Source organism: Psammomys obesus, unplaced genomic scaffold (assembly GCF_907164565.1).
Source record: "Psammomys obesus unplaced genomic scaffold, mPsaObe1.curated_primary_1811, whole genome shotgun sequence".
NCBI classification, from domain to species: domain Eukaryota; kingdom Metazoa; phylum Chordata; class Mammalia; order Rodentia; family Muridae; genus Psammomys; species Psammomys obesus.
Genome location: NW_026585504.1, coordinates 62,663,148 through 62,684,111, shown reverse-complemented (window position 1 = coordinate 62,684,111; position 20,964 = coordinate 62,663,148). Strand labels below are relative to the sequence as shown.

The window sequence follows — 20,964 nt, the reverse complement described above, 5'->3', positions numbered from 1 at the left end:
AAATAATAGATGATACACCAATAGACAAATGATTGATCTATTCTATCTTAAGAGCTCTTCTTCCCCTAATATGGTCCCCTTTCTATTTCAATGTACTACACACTCTCACACACACACACACACACACACACACACACACGCACACCTATTTCCACATATGAAGAAAAAAACAGGTGTTTTCTGTTCTGAATCTGGTTGTTTCACTTAGCATAATGTCCCATTCCATCTGTTTTGCTGCAAATATCATGGTGACTTCATTCTTGTTACCTATATCTTACAGACACATAAAATTCCATTGTGGGTATAACATTTCATATTTTCTTTATATGATCAGCCATTGATGGGTTTCTAGACTGGTTCCAGTTCTTTGCAGTTATGAAGAGTGCAGTGATCCACATGGGTGTGGATCCTCTATAGTATGTTGATGTGGAGTCTATACAAACCCAGGAGTAGTATAGCTGGGATCTATCACAGTTCTGTGTGTGTGTGTGTGTGTGTGTGTGTGTGTGTGTGTGTGTGTGTGTTTTAAGAAATCTCATAGTGAGTGGACAGAAGGGACATGGGAGGCTGTGGAATAGGAGGATAAATATAAGCAAAGTATAACTACATGTATGCATGACAATGTAATGGAGAACCCCCTTCTTACATGTGCTGCTTTTTAAAGTAAAAATAAAGAATAGTGTTTAAAAAGGCATTTTTCAACATTTCATTTTTGCTCTGGGAAATAACAATTTGACTAGAATGGTTTTGATAATTGTTCTAGCACATATAATTACACAATTTCCTTTTTTAAAAAATGTCAGATGGATGTAAATCCCTGCCGCATTCAAGAAATGTCTAGAGAAATGTGAATCTAGGAGAACAGACTTGGAGACATCCTTCTTCAAATGCAAAACACTGCACTTGAGTCTGTGCATCCCAGATTGGCTCCTGCTCCCCAGACACTGATGGAGTATCTACAGCTACAGATTCCCCTGCCCTTTCCTTGGGAGAACGTCCCATCAATAACTACATAATGATAGGGAGACAAGGTTAATACATTTATTTTCTATGATTCACAACTCAGCAGCTGAGAATTGTAATGATTTGAATTATTGTCTCAGTTCCAATCACGATCTTCTTATTTTCTTCTATGACTCACAATCTGATCGCTGCTGCTGCTTTTGGGGTGTTGTGTGGAGGGTGAGTGTGCATGTGTGTGTGTGAATAGTTGAGCTACATATCATAAAACAAAAAACTTGCAACCACTCTTTGTATGTAAGCTGCACATACATGTGTGGGAGTGAACATGTGAACATGTGCAGAATCAGAGGACATCATGTACTCTGCTCTACTACTGTCCACCGTATTCCATCGAGACAAGGTCTCTAGGTCAGACTTGGAGCTGACCAATACAGCTACTGTTGCTGTGCAGCTTCTCCTGCAGAATGCCCATTCTCTGCCCTCTAAGGCGTCCAGTGAAAATACTCGGGATGCAAACCTGGCATTTACATGAGTTCTGAAGTTCTGATTTCAGTTGTCTTAATTTCATGGCAAACACTTTAAACACTAAGCAATACTCTAGCTCCTGTGCCTGTCTTTGTTGTTAATTTCTCAAATTTGCCAGTGCTACATAATTTCAGTTTACTTAGTTATAAATTAGTGCGCTCACTATTCTTTCATGATGATGATCATCATCATCATTTTCACTGTTGGATGAGGACCAACACCTCAGTTGCCTCTGATCTCTGCACATGCACCATGGTACAAGTGTATCAACACAAAAAGCAAAGTAAAGCGCCATAGAGGAAGACACCTGACATCAATCTCTGGTCTTTACATGTTTACGTACAGTTGAGTACACACATAGACATGTATGTATACACATTCAAGCACACACAAAATAAAAGTTGTCAGCTACACACAATACAACAAGAAAGCAAAGAAGAAAACAAGGTTTCTGTATCAAGTTCTCATGTGTAAGTAGATTCTAAAAGGCAAGAACGAACTTTTAAATGCGTCCTGGTTTAGAAAGTCAGTTTAGTTAGATGAATCTATGTTATATAGGATATCAAAGTTAAACGGTACAACTAGAATATTGGCCCAGAATTTACCAACAAAATGTTTTTTAATAAAAGCTACTGTCACATACAGAAAAAAAAATGTTAAAAAAGTAGTTAAAGAAAAAAAAATAACATTATGAAAGTAAATTCCTAATGTATCAGAGGGAGCAAATAGAATTTCCAGGGCTATGATTGGGATAAAAAGTGAATAAAGAAATAGCTTTTACTGTTAGTCATCCTTCTTTATTTTCCTCCTCTACTCTGCCCTCACACACCAATGTAACTCTTTCTCTTTAATCCATGCTATTGACCTCTTTCTCTCTTCCCTTGAAAGCCCATCCATCAGTGTCAGTAACTAATTTTCTGATCTTGATGGGTATTCCAAACAGAGCACACAAATCTGAGAAGTCAAAGCCAAAATCCACAAAAGAGAGAGAACACGGGCCATCTATCTTTCTGGGCCTGCTTAACAACTACATCCATTTACCTGGAAATTTCATAATTTAATTTTTTGGTAGCTTAGTAATAATTCATTGCATAAATGCACCACACTTTCATTAGCCATTCATTAACTCGTGGATGTCTAAACTGCTTCTTCATTCTGGTTTTTGTAAATAGACAGTCATTGAACATGAATGAGTGGGTTTCTCAGTATTAGGATGAAGAGCTGGGATATAAAGTGAATAAATTGTAATAAATAAAAATATATTGAAATATAAAAAGATGTAGAGACCTTTGATTATGAGCCCAAGAGTGGTATTTCTAGATCTTGTGGGAGATCACTTTTCAGCATTTTGATGTAACTCCACACCGACTTCCATAATGGCTGTACCAGTTTACATTTCTACAAGCAGTGAACAGTGTTCCTTTCTCCCCATATCCACACTAGCATTTGTTGGACTTGTGTGGTGTTTTTGTTATGTTTGTTTGTTTTGGTTTTGGTGTTTTTTTGTTGTAGATTTTTTTCTTGCCATTCTGATGGGGGTGAGATGAAATTTCAGATTTTTTTAGTTTTTATTGTCCTGTCGGTTAAAGGTATAGAACATAAAACAGGATTCGTTGTATGTGTTTTATTTGTTGAGAGTGATCTGTTTCGGTCTATGTCTCACATTTGCTCCTTTATGTGTACTTTGTCTGTATGGGCTGGTCTGTGTATCTTGGTGCATATGTGAAGTACAGAACAACTTGAAGTCAGTTTGCTTCTCCCGCCTTTACATAGGTCCATCAATGAAACTTAGATCATTAGTCTTGTACAGTAATGGACATTACCTGCCAAACTACTGGTCCTGTTCATCTTTTAATAAATTAGGTAACATTAAGGACAATTTGTGGGGCTAGCAATATGGCTCGGCTCATAAAAGCACCTTCTGCTGTCAAATCTGATAGCCCAAGTTCTAGTCCCAGGAATGACATGATGAAGGTGAAGAGAAGAAATGAGGCCTGAAATTCCCATTTGACCTCCAGGCAGGCACAATAGCATGCAAACCCACACATACATATATGTAGTTATACACATACGTATATGTGTATATAAATAAATTAAAATGTAATAAAAATTAAAGGAATGATTTATGATCCAAAATTACTTCCAGTTCTGTAACTTTTGACAGCATTCTGCAATGTAATGTTTCAGTCAATAGCGAGAGAAGATAGTGTAATAAAAACAATAAGATGAGAATTAATACTTTACCTGCCATACACAATAACATTTAAGTTTGACTGACCAGTTTGAGGATATATAAACACCAAGTATTTTTAAAAATTTGAAATATAAAATTGACTTCTATGGTGTATGTTCTGCTTTTAAGCCAGATTTATAAAGAGGGTTGAAGCAGGGAGATTTTTAATGTCATGCAAGGAGAGGCAAGGGTGCTTCTCACCAGACACATCCCAGAACTCACAGGACCAGAGGACAGAATGGACTTCCTCAGAATGGACTTCCTTAAAATGGCCTTTGACTTACATGTGAGTGACATGGTACCCTTCCCCCAGTAAATGATTTAAAAATGTAATTACAAAGTGGTTGTTTTTTTCTTCTAGAAATCATAATGCAGGAGTGTGCCTGGTACCAATACTAAGCATGGGTAATGAAGATTGTCATTAAGAACTCAAGGAATTAAACAGTAATGAATCAAGTAATACATTTTAAAATGGGGTACAGACCTAAACAGAGAATTCTCAATAGAGGACACCAAATGGCAGAGAAACACTTAAAGAAATGCTCAGTGTCCTTAGTCATCAGGGAAATGAAAATCAAAACAACCCTGAGATTTCACCTTACACCCATCAGAATGGCTAAGATCAAAGACAAGTGACAACACATGCTGGAGAGGATGTGGGGGAAGGGGAACCCTTCTACACTGCTGGTTGGAATGTAAACTTGTACAACCACTTTGGAAATCAATCTGGCACTTTCTCAGAAAATTAGGAATAGTGCTACCTCAAAATCCAGCTATACTATTCCTACGCATATATCCAAAAGATGCTCAAGTATACAAAAAAGACATTTGCTCAACCATGTTTGTAGCAGCTTTATTTGTAATAGCCAGAAGCTGGAAATAACCCAGACACCCCTTAGTTGAGGAATGGTTACAGAAATTGTGGTACATGTACATAATGGAATATTACTCAGCAATAAAAAACAAGGAAGTCGTGAAATTTTCAGGCAAGTGGGGGAAACTAGAAAAGATCATCCTGAGTGAGGTATCTCAGAAGCAGAAAGACACACATAGTATATACTCACTTATAAATGGATATTATTCATGTAATAGTGGATAAACATACTAAAACCTGAACACCTAAAGAATCTAAGCAAGATTGAGGACCCTGGGTAAGATGCTCAGTCCTCATTCTGAACGGCAAATGGAATGGACAATGGAAGAGGGAGAAAACAGTGAACAGGACAGGAGCCTACCACAGAGGGCCTCTGAAGAACTCTACACAGCAGTGTATTAAAGCAGATGCTGCGACTCATAGCCAACTTTGGGCAGAGTGCAGGGAATCTTATGAAAGAATGGGGAGATAGAAAGACCTGGAGAGAACAGGAGCTCCAAAGGGAGAGCAACAGAACCAAAAAATCTGGGCCCAGGAATCTTTTCTGAGGCAGGTACTCCATCCAAGCACCATTCATGTAGATAACCCATGGCAGCTGTGTCTCTAAGTGGGTTCCCTAGTAAAGGGAATACAGGCTGTCTCTGACATGAACTCAGTGGCTGGCTCTTGATCACATCCCCCTGAGGGGGGTGGGGCAGCCTTACCAGGCCACAGAGGAACACAATGCAGCCAGTCCTGTTGAGACCAGATAGTCTAGGGCCAGATGGAAGGGGAGGAGGACCTCCCCTATCAGTGGATTGGGGGAGGGGAACGGGAAGGGAAGAAGGAGGTAAGGTGGGATGGGAAGGGATGAGGGAGGGAGCTACAGCTGGGATACAAAGTGAATAAACTGTAATAAATAAAAAAATGAAAAATAAAACAGAAATATTAAGCTTGACCAGAAGGCAGTGGAGTTGCATTTTAACTAGGAGATGAATGGAGGGACAATCTGTTGCATATGAAACAGACTGGCTTTGTTCACTGGTGGTGGGGTAGGGCTAGTGGATGTGGCAAGATACTCAATAACTTGATTAGATTATTTCTTTTATTCATATTTTAACAGGAAATTATTTCAAATGGGTTTTTAAATTAAGAGAATTATTTCTGAACCTCTGATATCAAGAATAAGACAGATTAAAAGTAACAATTATTTTCAGTGAAGAGAACTATAGACCTGAATGCCTATCAATTAGTTTTTCATCTGTTCAATACTGAAGGAGGTAACTTTTCTTTTCTACAATTATGCAGCCAACTCACTTTAAAAGGCTATTTAAGAGCAAGATTGGATTCTTTGGAAGGAAGAACAGAAATACCAATAGCAGTCTATGATTTTAAAATACAGGCTAAAGCCCAAGACAGAACATGGAGTGAATTTTTCAGTTCTTGTTCTAGTACTTATTCCCATCACAAGAGACAAACAATTTAACTTCTATACCCTGCAGTTTTTTCTAAATTATGAATCTTTCTTGTAGTTCTGTTGTTGTTATTATTATTATTATTATTATTATTATTATTATTATTATTATTATTATTTTCTCTGGAGTGTTATGGTGTTCATAACCATAGCATAGTCTTACGTGGTTAGAAATATTAATAAATTTAATAGCATACCTGTGTGTGTGTGTAAGTTCAGGCATGCATAGACATAAGTGAGCTACTTTATTTGTCAGTTTAGAACCTTCTGGGTCTTAAGGAGCTGTCCACTGTGATGGAAAGCCTTCTTTGGTGGTTTGGATAGGTATGGCCCCTATAGACTTGTATTTGAATGCTTGACCCATAAGGAGTTGCACAATGAGAAAGTGTGGCCTTGTTGTAGTAGGTGTGGTCTCGTTGGAGGAAATGTGTCACTGTGGGGATGGCCTTTGAAGTCTCCTATGCTTAAGCTACATGCAGTGTATCACACAGTCTCCTTCAGCTGCATGTGGGTCAAAATGGAGAACTGTCAGTGCCTTCTCCACTAACATGTCTGCCTGCATGTTACCATGCTTCTGGCCATGATGATAATGGACTAAGCCTCTGAAATTATAAGTTAGTTCTGATGAAATCTTTTCCTTTATCAGTGATGCCGTAGTCATGGTATCTCTTCACAGCATCAAATCCCTAAGCCACCTTCCACCTACAAGGCATTTGTATACAATAAGTGGCCCGAAGAAAAGGATACAGCGAGATGAGAAAGAGACTTGATAGAATGGAAGAATGAAGGGATGGAAAGAAAGAAGAGGAGGAGGAAGGAGAGAGGTTACCCCTGACTGTTTATTCCCTTCAACTATGCCTGCCTCTTTAGTTTTCATCACCCTGATCTCTCACATTTCACTACCACTGGATGAGTCCATGGGTGAATCTGAATTCCCACGATCCAATCACTGGGTCAATATTCTTGGGAAAATCAAATTTAAAAAAAGGAAATACTTCTATTTCTCATAGAGTTAGAGGCTTATAAATGAGGATCGGTGGTATTCCTATTTTTTGGAGTTTTATAAGGCAAGACATGCTAGGTAGGAGTGTGGGGGGCAAGCAGTTGTTGCTGACCTTTTGCCACTGGTGTGGGTGACTTTTCCTACAGAGGCATGGCTAAGCATATCCTCATCCCAGATATGGACTAAGGACAAACCAGCATGGAAAAACATACGTAGAGGAGAGTTATAGAAGGAGGAGGAGTTTCGTCTCAGAACACTAGTGACAAGCAGTGGAAGCTACAAAAGCCCACGCCAGCATATGTAAGGACTCCCAAATGCAGTGTCTCAGGAGCTCCATGAGCAAGTTGTAGGCGTTTTCACAAATTAGTTTCCTCTTCCCAGCCGTCCTTACTGCTTAGTTAACCTTGTAGAGAAAAGAAGCTTGTGAGTCTTTCAGCTTTCAGGAAATTCTTGATTTACTTGAGTTGATTCCTTCCAAAGCCTTAAATATCCACTCTCAAGCATGTGAAGCCTCAGTTTGGAACTTTCTGACTCTCAGCCAGCCCCCCTTCCAGGAAGGAAAGTTTTCATTTTGTAGGATATTGTGAAAGAACAAGTTAGTAGAAGGAAAGGGCATAAAAGGAAAGGTGAAAGAATGTATAAATGAAGGTGTAGAGAGAAAGAACAAGAGAAAAGGGGCTAAGAAACAGTCAATAGAGGGGAAACGGAGAGGCATGGAGAGTAAAAGAAGGAGAAAGAGTGGAGGAGATAGAGGAGTAAAGAAAGGGGCAGGGGATGGAAAAGAATAGAAAAGGAAAAAAAAGAGAAAGGGAGGAGAAGCAAAGACCATGTGTGGGGGGAAACTGGGGTTAGGAAATGAAGATCCGTACATTTCAAGTAGGTCAGAACTTTAAGTTTCCATCACCCCTGACTAATCACCTAGCATATTATAAACTGAGCACTAGATGAATCCATGGATGAGGTCAAAGTCCTCATGACCCAATCATTTCCCCACAGCTCCTCCTCTGAGCACTGGTGCTCTAGAGAATCACTCTTCCAATATATGAACGTTTTAAACATATTTTTAATTTAGCCACAGCAGATACCTTGTATTTAAACACTAAACAATAAACAAACTTCTAAAGGTAAGCTCCAAAAGAAGTAAATATATAATTTTAGCAAATATTTTTCTGATGTTAAGGGTAATTGAAAGCCACTCCGTGGAAGTATTAAGTAAGGATCTTCGCATGCCGGAGTGATATACAATCTAATATTCTTTGTGAGTTACATGGTAGTGTTTATTTGGAGTGTCTGAGGTAATGAATGACATCTCTAAGATTCTCTGCTGTAAATTAGCTTTGAGGTTAAACTACTGAGACACTCATTAAAATATATGAAATACTAAGTAATTTGAGTTACCTCTCCTCATGTCTGACTATGACATAAGTTCATGAAGAATTAGGTTTCCATACGGGCTTATACATGCTTCCTATTTCCTTTTTAAAAAGATTACTCATTGTTTCACATTTGTTTTGTGCATCCATCCATGAGTGCAGATTTTTAGCAATAAAGAGATATCTTGATTTTATACCACAGAACAAATGAACATAGTTTAGTAAGAAATTTCTTTTTGTAAAAAGGGATGAGTAAGACAAAAAAAATAAAAATAAAAGAATTGCGAAACAAAGCAACATGAGACAAAATGTCTACGAAAATACTGTTGAGTTTATTTGTGCTGGTAAGTACTGCTTGGCACGTGTCTGCCCCTAAGTGTGATTTGTATCCTCAATGAGACTCCACCGGAGAAAACTGTTTTGCAATATGTCAAATGAAGAGAGCTTGTGGATTGAGGATAGAAATCCACGTCCACTTCCCCAGTCCAGCCCTGGAGCCCTTTGTGTGTAGGCCTAATGCATGCTGCCTCAGTTTCTGTGAATACACACACGGGTTGTGTTGTGTGGTCCATCTCCTCTGGCAGACAGAAGCTTTGTCTTTGCTTTGCTGTAACTCCCTCAGCACTGAGGGGAGGGGTGTGAGGAAGACAACCCAATTAGAATGGAGGACTACACAATCTTCACTCTGTGTAGTCCCTGTAGACTACAAGAGAAAGCTTCTCTAATGATGGCTGAGAAAGGCGCTGATATATGGGTATAGCAGAATTTTGTTTGGAGTCATTTTATTGTTATATTCCTTTATCAAAACAAAAGAACTAACACAAACATTTTATTATAATTTTAACTTGACATATTCTTCGCTCATGGTACTGGGTTTTGTCTACAGTCATAATGACTTTGAACACATTTTCCTCATGACACTTAGACTCCTATTCATCTTCCATCGCCCTCACATTGCTGCCTTTGTTGCGATGAGCAGTTTCATTTCATGTTCATACTCATGGGTCTTCAGTATCTATATGAAGTTCAGCCTTCCTATGTAAGGGAAGGCTGGGGAGCTCGACTTACTGGGACCGCTCCAACATGCTTACTGCAGTCGTCTATGGGGAACACTGGTTGGCACAGTTAATAGGTGGGTGGAGTTAACAAGAGCAAGGTACAGGATCTGCAAGCCCCTGGTGATGACTCTCTTCTGTATCCTGACTGATGTGGGTGTTGTCAATTGTATAGAACAAAATTCAAAGAGAAATGAATAGAAGTAAATGTAATGAAATCACCAAGGGACCTGAAACTTAACCATTATCAATACCCTTTTATGTTCTTATTCAGCAAAATTATTTTCACGGATGGAAGCTGTCCGAAGAGTGCGCAGGACATGTGCAGGATAGATTTCCACTAGAATTGCATATGAACCTACAATTACATAAAACATGCATTAAACAACAGATGATTAAAACCATAGTAAAAACAGAATATGAAAATCTATGCAAGTATGCTATTACTGAATGTGCAGAAAAGTACAAGATTCAATCATCATTATTTTTATTAATAATTTTCCTTTATTCTGCAGAGTTTCATGCATATATGCAATTTTTGAAAAATTGTGATAAAGTATATACAGTCACTAACCTTATCTTTACTAGTCAGTTGCATTGGGAGAATTCTGTTCTTAATAATATCAAGCTTTTACCATTAAATCCAATAGGAAGGTAAATTAAGTACGTAAAAAATAAAATGAAATAATTCCAATGCAAGAAAATGTGAGAATAGTAACTTGTTCCCAGCATTAATACTGAAAACATTGAAAGGTTTTCAGATGCTACAGTGTGCATGTGTGTATGTGTGTTGTGTGTGTCTGTCGGTATGTGTTTGTGTACATGTGTCTCTTTGTGTGTCTCTGTATGTATATGCATTTGTGTATGTCTCTGAGTGTGTGTGTATGTATGTGTGTGTGTGTGTGTGTATATAAACAAAGATTCCTAGCTAAAAGAGGTTCAGTATGATGTAAAAAGATCATGTAAAAAGACATGTTTTAGGTCCTCTCCATGTCCATAGACTCAGTTTCCAAGTGGGTTTTCTAGTAAGGGGAACAGGGGCTGTCTCTGACATGAACTCAGTGGCTGGATCTTTGATCACCTCCCCCTGGAGGAGAGCGGTGTGCAGCCTTGCCAGGCCACAGAGGAAGATGATGCAGCCAGCCCTAACAAGACCTGATAGGATAGGGTCAGTTATAAGGGGAGGACAAGAGGAAGGGCATGGGGGAGAAGAGGGAGGGAGGGTGGATTGGGAGGAGTCAATGGAGGGGGCCACAGCTGCGATATGAAATGAATAAATTATAATAAACAATAATAATAAAAAAGACATGCTTTAAGGGACTTGAGTGATTGCTGATCTTCCCGAGTACCCAAGTTCAGGTCTCGACAAGCCCTAGTAACTCTACCTCCAGCTTATCAGATGTCCTCTTCTTGCCTCTTTGGACACATGTACGAATGCGCACACTCACACACAAGTAGAAATAGCAATAAATTTAAAGAAGAAAAAGACCTATTTGAGGACTACAAATGCTTGTTTCGAATACTTGAATGATTTATACGTAAGATCATTTAGTGTAGTATAGTTTCTTTGCAAGGTCAAATAAACCTTTGCACATGTGTGTATACATGCATATATTCATGCGTGTATATTCATCGTCCTAAGTGTGTAAAACTTGCTTAGAGATCGAGCACTTGCCAGTGAAGTGAGAGTCCCTGGGTCCAATCTGCCAGTGATTAAAAAAAAAAAAAAAGTATGTTGGGTTCTTTAACTTGACTCTCATAGTATCTGAATGGTCTGAATGTTTGTAGGGAATGGCAATCAGTGTGTTTCTGAGGATTTCTTTGATATCTGGTGTAAGAGAATCTCCACGTGTCTCTGAACTCCCTCAGCACCCTGCGTCCTTAAGGCTCCCTTCCATCATAGGCTTTGCTTTGTAAATGTTAGCTCCTCTGAAGGGGTAGGTCTTCTGCTTTACAAATACTTGTTAATTGAACATTTTTTTTTTTTAGAATTCAGAAAGTTAGATGATTTTTAGAGTTATTTGTGTGTGTGTGTGTGTGTGTGTGTGTGTGACATGTGTGTACATGCCCATAGAGGACAAGAGAGGGCATCAGATAATGTGGAGCTAGAATTACAGGAAGTCCTGTGTGTGTGCTGAGAGCCAAACTCGGGTCCTCTGGAAAGTCAGCGAGTGCCCTGAACTGCTGAGTACTGAGTCCCCAAGAAAGTTGAAATTTCCACCTTTTTGTTTGCTCTGTAAATAATAGGATCTTTGTCTATGATTTTTTTCTATCTGCATGTAATTATGAGTGGTGCTAAAGCAGAAATTAGATAATTCTCATATTTTAAAAAAATATATCTTGGCAATCATAGTGTTAGTTAGTGGATTCACTGGACTGCGTTTGAAATGAGTGACTGCACAGACACTGCAGAGAAGTCTCAGCAAGCTCTTGGTGCTGTAAGTGCTGAACTTTTAAAAGATAAAATCAAGTGAGATTAGTACATGTCTTTGACATTTTGTTTTCAGTTAGAGGGAAGGGCACAGCTAAAAGGTCACCGAAAAGAATTCACTCAGCAAATAAACAATGCTATTATTTTGCAAGAAAGTGACAAATTGCTGTCCATAGGCCTTGAATATAAAGGGGTATTGTAAATGCAACTTTGTAACTCAAGCCATAGCTTTCTATTTCTAGGTGTTGAAATGTAAAAAGAAAATCGAATCATGCTGTTCTTCCAATGGTTAATGAGTGATACTTGTTTTCTTCATAGCTTTTTACACTTTGAACTTGGTATTCAAGTCTCGGATTTGCTTAACAGTTGCCAGGTGGTGACTGTGTGGTACAATTTTGTGTTCATTCTATTTAATTTGAATTGTCTTTTACTAGAATGTTCTCTCTTACCTTTGACAGTCCCCACCTCTCTAATTGTTAGCTTTTCACAAAAAGGCTAAGTTTAATGTTAAATAGTGTGAAAAGTAAGAATGGCTTATGATTAAACACCAAAAGTATTTGTTTGGTTTAACAGTGAAAAACAGTAGTTCTTGGCTGCTTTTATATAGTGTGTATTAATCATAACTTGGGATAGATCTATTAAATTTACGTCAAACTGAAACAATTACATATTCAAACCCTACGGTTAATTTAAAAACTTGAGGTCAGATGTGGTAGAGTACTCTTAAAATGTTAATATTTGGGAGTTGGAGGCAAGATGATTGAAAGTTCAAGGCCAGTCTGGGTTTTAAAAAACCCTTCCTTAAAAATCAAAACAAAATATAAGATCATTAAACAATCTTTTTTTGTTGTTATTTTGTTTATTTTTTTGTTTGTTCGTTTTCAAGACAAGGTTTCTTTGTGCAGCCTTGGCTGTCCTAGATTCATTTTGTAGACCATTTACCTGCTTCTGCCTCCCAGAATGCTGGGATTACGCAGCTATGAAACAATCTTAATGCCAAAGTCTACTTCAAATGCTCACTTCAGATTGATGTCTAGTTAAAATATATTTTTTGAAGCAAAATATTTTAAATCTTATGTCTTATTATTGTATGAAAAAGAGCAAAGATGTTCCTGACTTTGTATTTTTTCTCTTCTCAGATGAGCTAACAAATTCTTCAGAAACGAGACTGTCACTAGAGGAACTTTTGGAGAAAGGTTTTGGACTTCATAATCCAGAAGCTCGGTGGATTAATGGTAGGTGTAGTACTTTTCAGGTATTTTGCTAGTGTTGAATTTTCCTTAACTAAAATTATAAAAAAAAAATGATGCTTGAAGTGATTGTTCAGATATAACTCCTTGAGATTCACAAGTGTGTTATTTTATCAGCAGAAAACATAGGCTCACCCTAGAGAGAACCAATTTCTCAACAATAAATCAGTGTAGCTACAGCTGTCTTCTACACGTGACACTGACTGTGGTGGCTCTGCTTTTCCTTGTCCTTTTTTTCTGCCACAGAACTGAAACGGCTTCAGCTTTCCTCAAGTCAATATTTGTTATTAAAATAAGAAAATAAAACAATATCCACTATGTGTGGAAACTTGAGCTTTTGTTTCTCTTAATGGAAGCTAGTTAGAGGAGTTACTTTCTAAACTAACCAAGAAAAGTGTGTTTGGGAGGATAGTTGAAAGTTTTCTTTTTTTTCCTATTTCTTTCTTAACTTTATTTTTGAGTGTTCAAATTGTCTTACTATGCTAATCATCTCAGGTTGAAAGCAGTTAATTGTTGATAATCCCTTTCTTTATATGTAACACTTTGTTTATTTTTATTAGCTCATACTAGACCAAAAGCTTTGTGTTTTAATCACATAAAGATCATATTTATGCTCCATTTCTTCTCTAATACTCTTTTTTTCTTTCTTCTCTAATATTCTAATGCAACTTCAGAATGACTATTCTAAGTGTATAGGAATATGTTCATTGAGATGTATAGACATCTGGTTAGTTTTGGTGCATGACGTTTTTTACTTGCAAGTTCTTTATCATAACATCTTAATAATTAACCCTTAATTTCTGGAAACTATTAAAAATAGCTTTTCCCTCATAAGGTCAAGGGCCAAATCAAACTTGTTTATCTGACCTATAAATAATTCCTGAAAATAAATTAGAACATGGATGTATGTTTTAAATAAATGAATGAATGTCTTAGATGACACATTCTGCCATTTTTTTCCTGAAAATGTGTCAGTTAATGTTGGTTGGAATATGACTGTGTGTCCTAGTGTTTGGATATTAGGTAGAGGCTAAAATGTAGGGATTTCCTTAATCTATTTTTGTATTTTCCTTTGTAATTTTTTTTTACAAATTTGATATCAGCTATTTAATGAATTTTGCCCTTTCTTTATGATTATTTAAATTGTATAGTTTAAGCACCAATCAGTATATTCTCTAAAAAAGTCTGGTACAACATTATTACCAAGAACTGTCTGGATGTACACATCACCCACTGACTGTTCTCCCTAGTATGTAGCTGCAGTTCTGTAATTGTCCAAATAATCATCGACAAATGTTTGCATCAAATGATTTGATAAAAATAATAACTTCCTAATGCTTTAATCATTAGTGCCGTTGCAAATTCTTAAACTAAAAATATTGACTTGTCCTCTTTTATTAAGCGTGATTTGAATCAAAATGTAGATATTTCTGAAGTCAGACTTTAGAATGGAAGGAAAAAGAAAAAACATGGCCTTCAACATCCTTCTCAGCCTTGCTTCTACTTTTTAAAAATACAGAGGACCTCCCTTGTCTGTGGACTTGGAGAGGAGCATAGGAGGAGATGAGGGAGGGAGAGTAGGATTGGGAGGGGAAGAGGGAGGGAACTACAGGTGGGATACAAAGGGAATAAACTGTAATTAATAAAAATAAAATATTATTTAAAAAATGAATTCTTCTTTTCTGTACAATTAACACTGTATCATAACGCCCAAGGAACAAACAGACATCCCAGCAGAGAATTACATGCTAGGCTAAAACTACACTTAATATTTTGGATGCAAATTTTGCTTTCATACTTCTTAAAAATTTGAAAATCAAGTATTTGTTGTTAATCATTTTTAGTAATTTCCTTAGCCATCTGAGGTCAAACTGATATTAAGCTGGTACACGGGACAACTCTGCAGGGTCACCACAACTGTAGCATTCCAATCATTAGAGACATAGTGCTTATAAAATGATTTGATATCAAGGCAAGCCTTGACACAGGAATATGCAGAAACTAAGCTCTGAAAGCAGGCGGTCAGTATAAACACCACTGAAGGTGCTGCTTTATTGTCTGTAGTTATCAGACAGGGATTGTGCTCAGAGTAGTAATTCTAGAGTTAGGATGGTCACAGTCTGGGTCCTGACATTTCCCTGTAAGCCAGTTCAGTTATCCAGCCTAGTAATCTGAGTAAACAAACTAGTAATAGCAAAATGAAAAGAGAGAGATTTATTTATTCAATGTGGTCACTTGGGGAAGAAGAACAAGGAAATCTAAAACCGTGCCCCATCCCAAGTACATCTTTAAGGTCTTAGCATCAGGTTTAGGCTTAAATAAACAGAAAGAGGGTTGTTTGCAACTAAGAGATCTTGTCCATTGTTCCTTCATGATTGTCTGGGTCTGAGTATCTCCTGCAAGATTGTAAGGAGGATATCACTTCTCTTTCCTTTGAGACAAGTTTCTCCTGGGTGACAGCAGGCTTCAGCTGTTTCCTTCTCCTGGCATAAAATTCATGAAGAAATTCTAATTACTTTAGGGACCATTGTTTTAATAATTTCATAGTCAAATGGAGAGACACATGTACTTCTTTAGAATATTCTTCTTTCTTTTTTTCCCACTTTTTTTATTAATTACAGTTTATTCACTTTGTTTTTCCCTGTAGCTCCCTCCCTCCTCCCCTCCCTATTTCACTTTCCTTCCCCCTTCTCCATGCATGTTCCTCTCCCAGTCCACTGATAGGGAGGTCCTCCTTTCTTTCCTTCTGATCCTAGTCTATCAGGTCTCATCAGTAGTGGCTGCATTGTTTGCCTCTGTAGCCTGGTAAGGTTGTATACCCCCTCAAGGGGAGGTGATCAAAGAGCTGGCCAATCAGTTTATGTCAAAGACAGTCCCTGTTCCCATTACAATGGAGCCCACTTGGACACTGAACTGCCATGGGCTACATCTGTGAAGGGGTTCTAGGTTATCTCCATGAATGGTCCTTGAGTATCAGTCTCAGAAAAGGCCCCTGTGCCCAGATTTTTTGGTTCTGTTGCTCTCCTTGTGGAGCTCCTGTCCTTTCCAGGTCTTCCTATCTTCCCTTTCTTTCATAAGATTCCCTGAACTACGCCATAATTTGGCTATAAGTCTCAGCATCTGCTCTGATACCCTGCAGGGTAGAGCCTTTCAGAGGCTCTCTGGGGTAGGCTCCTTTCCTGTTCCTGTTTTCTCCCTCTTCTGAAGTCCATCCTCTTTGCCTTACTGAATGGGGATTGAGCATCTTAGCCATAGTCCTCCTTCTTGATTAGTTTCTTTGGGTATACAGATTTTATTATGCTTATCCTATAGTATATATCTAATATCCACCTATGAGTGAGCAAGGCAAGGCTGCCCACTCTCTCCATATCTCTTCAACATAGTTCTTGAAGTCCTTGCTAGAGCCATAAGACAATTTAAAGAGATCAAGGGGATACAAATTGGAAAGGAAGAATTCAAAGTATCACTATTTGCAGATGATATGATAGTATACCTGAGTAACCTCAAAAATTCTGCCAGGGAACTCCTACAGCTGATAAACACCTTCAGCAAAGTAGCTGGATACAAAATTAACTAATATATATATATATATATATATATATATATATATATATATATATATATATATATATATATATATCAGTAGCCCTCCTGTATACAAAAGACAAAAGGGCTGAGAAAGATATTAGGGAAACAATACCCTTCACTATAGCCACAAAGGACATCAAATACCTTGGTGTGACCCTAACCAAGCAAGTCAAAGACTTGATGAAAAAATTTCCAGTCTCTGAAGAAATAATTAGAAGAAAATATCAGAATATGGAAAGATATCCCATGATCATGGCTTGACAGGATTAACATAGTAAAACTGGCCATTTTATTTCTTTAAAACAGTAGTTGTTTTTTTTTCCTTAAAAGTTCCATTCATTTACAGAATGTATATTGATTTTTCCCACTGATCACTACCCCTTTCTAACACTTACTAATGTTTCCAGCTAAAAATGAAAGGTTCATTTTTAGCAGAGAAGTTGCAGTGAATGGGTCTGTGCTCTGTTCAAATTCACTCTCCTTGCTAGCAGTCACTAGCTGCTTTATTTATACATTCCACAAAGGGCCAAAATAGTTGAGTGGGAGCCACCTGCAGAGAGAGGATAACCTTGAACTCCTTATCTGTAATTATATTGAAACGTGAAGTATGGGCTTTCCCTTTACTTATACAATTTTCTTAACATAAAAATCACCGGAATGAATTCAAGCTTAGCTCATTTTTAAGCTTCATCTACCTCTTGGAGGTCACCCTACAAACGCTTAATGCATTACTGGTCAAGAGAATGAGGGTGCCTAGCTGGCCTTGGCTTGTGTGTTGTCATTGTATATGTTGGCTTCTTGAATGATGTATCTGAGGGTATCGTTACAACCTTGGATGGGTGCTGGTTCATGGTTAACCAAACAACTGGCTTGTTCCAAGTTTCCTTTTGTCCTTGAAATCTCCATATTTATAACATCACCTTGAAAGCAAGTAATCTGTTTTTTTTTTTTTTTTTAATTGTTAAGCACAGCACATTTATTTGGTGATCAATTTGAGCATTAGTGAAGGGGCTAATACTGAACGTTTTCTCTCTAAAGCACTATGATAGATGAGGTTACACATTCTGCATGTAACAGCATGGAACACTGAATTTATCCAGAAACCACCAACCTGAGATTGAATCTATAAGCTTTTTCAGATACAGGGTCTAAACAAAGCCTGTCTTATTTTATTTTGCAATGTTATAAAGTTTGTTCTTTGAACTTTTCATACATGTACAAAACATATTTTGATAAAATTCACCCCATATTTTCCTCTTACAACTCCCAGATTCCCCTACTTGTGTTCTACCTTATGTCCCTTTTGTGTTTATTGCTGAACACCCGTCAAGTCCAGTCACAGATGCCTATGTGCTCATTGGTGTGGAGTCATCTACAGGAGTGTAGCTGCTTACCAAGGGCCACAACCCTACAGAAAACTCCCACTCTCAGCTTAGCGGCTATTAGCTGGTAAGAGGACTTTGGTGAGCGCGAGCATTGGGGCTTCAGCTTTGTGAGCTCCTCCCACTTTCATGGCAAAATGTTGTCTGCCTTGATCTGCTTGTAGGTATTCAGTGCTGCTCAACCTATTTTCATCATCAGGTTACCCTCCTGTTTACAAAGCTCTTAGTGCATCCATGATGAATATACCAGATTCACAAGGTACATCCAGGTACATATGCCACCACTAAAATTGATGTGCCTTAAATGATTTATTAGCATAGCGATTTATTGTATATAATAACATATCATGTAATAATGATTTATTAAAGAAAGAAAACAATAGTGTTAATGTAAAAATGGAACATCCATCTCAAAGAATGTAAGAGATAACTTATTCTGCACCCAAGAATGAGTGACCATGGTCCAGGAAGACAAATTACGATTATCCCAAGTTCCACATTCTAATGTGGTAACTATTTGATTAAGTTTGTACAGTAACAGAACAAGGTATAAATATAAGAAGATACTTGAAAATATTATTTATTTACTTTACAACCTGGTCTTAGGCCTACCACTCCTCACCTCCCAGACCCAACCTCCCTCTTTCTCTCCCCATTACAAAGATGTAGCTGATAGGCAGTTCAGGTCTCATGTGGGTTCCCTAATAAGGGGAGCTGGGTCTCTCTCTGACATGGACTTTTTTTTGCCAGCTTTTCATTTCTCCCTGGAGGTACTGTCTTGTCAGGCCACAAGTGAAGAGGACACTCTCAGCTCTGATACAACTTGATGAGCTAGGTAGATGGTAACGGGGGATCCCTTTTTCTGAGGAATAGGGGAGGGGGAAGAAGATACTCTTAAAATATGCTGGTGGAGATATTAGCAAGGCAAGTTCCATCAAAACCAGGGGAATTTGATCTAGAGGCCCCAGTTGCTGTCTATTCTTAGTCTTTGGGTTGGTGGAAACTAGGGTTTTGTAGAATCGACATACATTAGAAAAGTTTTATTTGCTAGTTGTAAGGGTGTCAGGTCAGACACATAGGTGGGCACAAGTGGCCATTAGCAGAGCTAAAGATAACCCAAGGAAAAATGTAATTTAGGGTCATGAACCTGCAACATTCCAACCTCTCCACTGACATGGAAGTTGTTATCAGTTAAGCAGTCGTGCAGAAGCTTCAAAATGTGAGATGACATCTTTTTTAGGAAATTTTGCGTACAATAGTGACTTTCACACAGTCAGTAGCTTGGGAGCTGTTACACGGCAGGCAGGGACTTACACAGATAATCACTCGTTTCATTTTCCTTTTTCTCCTCAGTTTTCTTCCCTCAATACACTGTGCACACCGTTTTTGAAGCTACTAATAAAAAAAAAACACTTCTTTCACAGTTTCTTTTTTCACGTGGATTTCTAATCCCCCGCAACCTACTGTCACACATATGTCTGACCTCCAGCAAAGAACTGCCAAGTTTCTTCTCATGTTATATGTCAGGGACATAAATGACTGCATCTCTCAGAGTTTGTCAACACCTCTCTGCTCTGTGTCTTCACTCACACTCGTTTCACAGTGATGTCCATGCCAGCCACTGTTCTCCTCTCTACCAGCCATGAGGTGCATCCCTTCCCATGAGGACTGTACTGTCCTAGTTGGCTTAGTTGTCAACTTGACACTAATTAGTCACCTGAGGAGGGATATCTCAGCTGAGGGGCTAACCAGAGCCAAATGACTTGTGAGCATTTCTGTGGAGGATTGTGTTGGATATTAATTTATATCGGAGGGTTCTACCCACCGTGGCTGGCAACAGTCCTTGGAGTTGGCGCTGGGCTGGATCTCAAAGCCGCCTAAGAGCCTGTGAGCATATTATCAAGTAGCATCCTCTATGGTTTCTGCTATTCATGATTGTACCTTAGTTCCATGGAGCAAAGAAGTGCTTCATGGAAAAGCATTCAGGTTTGCCTTTGGGTTCCTGGTCTTAAGACTCTGACTTCTCTCTGCCCTGGGAGTATAAGCCAAATAAACCCTTTCTTCCCCTAAGTTACTTTTAGTCAGGTGTTTATCACAACACAGAAGAAAGTAAAATAAGCACCTCCCCCCACCCCAACACACAAACACTACAGCATTCTGCAGCCTAGGCTCACATTAAACTCATGGTAAACTTCCTGTCTTAGCCTTCCAAATGCTGGAGTTACATGCAATTATTATACCGAATTTCTCTGACACAGATATGTTTGTATCTTGGGTGTCTGAAGTCTCACAGATCTTTAAATGGAAGAAATCTGCAGTCTGTCTCTAGAGATGATCTGGGGATCTGATATTTCTCTATAAATCTCCACAATTTCTTTCCCAGGAAGAATATCTGTGTTATTAAAGAGGCATGGAAAAGTCATGGTTATCACTTTTATGAAAAATGAAGGACATTAATCTAAACAACACCAATATTATTTACTATGATTAGAGATTCCAGCGCTGAGAAATGCAAGCAAGTAAATTTATGCTGTGATTGTTTGTCTGAGTTCAATGACTTTAACAGGCTAGGACTTTCATCTATAAACATAATTTGGTTGAGTTATAAAAGCTTTTGGACACCTCCTGTCCTCGTTTCAACCTCATCTAGTGGTCAGTTAAATTATCTTTCATCTTTGCTTTTATCTTCTAAAACATTAGATTCAAACATTTTTTAATATTTTATCTATTCTATAAGAATTTAATACACACACACACACACACACACACACACACACACACACACACATATATATATATATATATATATATATATATATATATATATATATATA

General features: G+C 38.0%; 1 protein-coding gene across 1 annotated transcript in view; it reads left to right on the top strand.

Moving 5' to 3' along the window:
- Window positions 1-20,964, top strand: part of Dpp10 (dipeptidyl peptidase like 10) — a 706,326-nt gene that overhangs the window by 143,082 nt on the left and 542,280 nt on the right. The window contains exon 3 of the mRNA XM_055601904.1: window positions 13,050-13,145. Coding sequence (XP_055457879.1) covers window positions 13,050-13,145 — 96 coding nt within the window. The remainder of the gene's footprint in view (window positions 1-13,049; window positions 13,146-20,964) is intronic.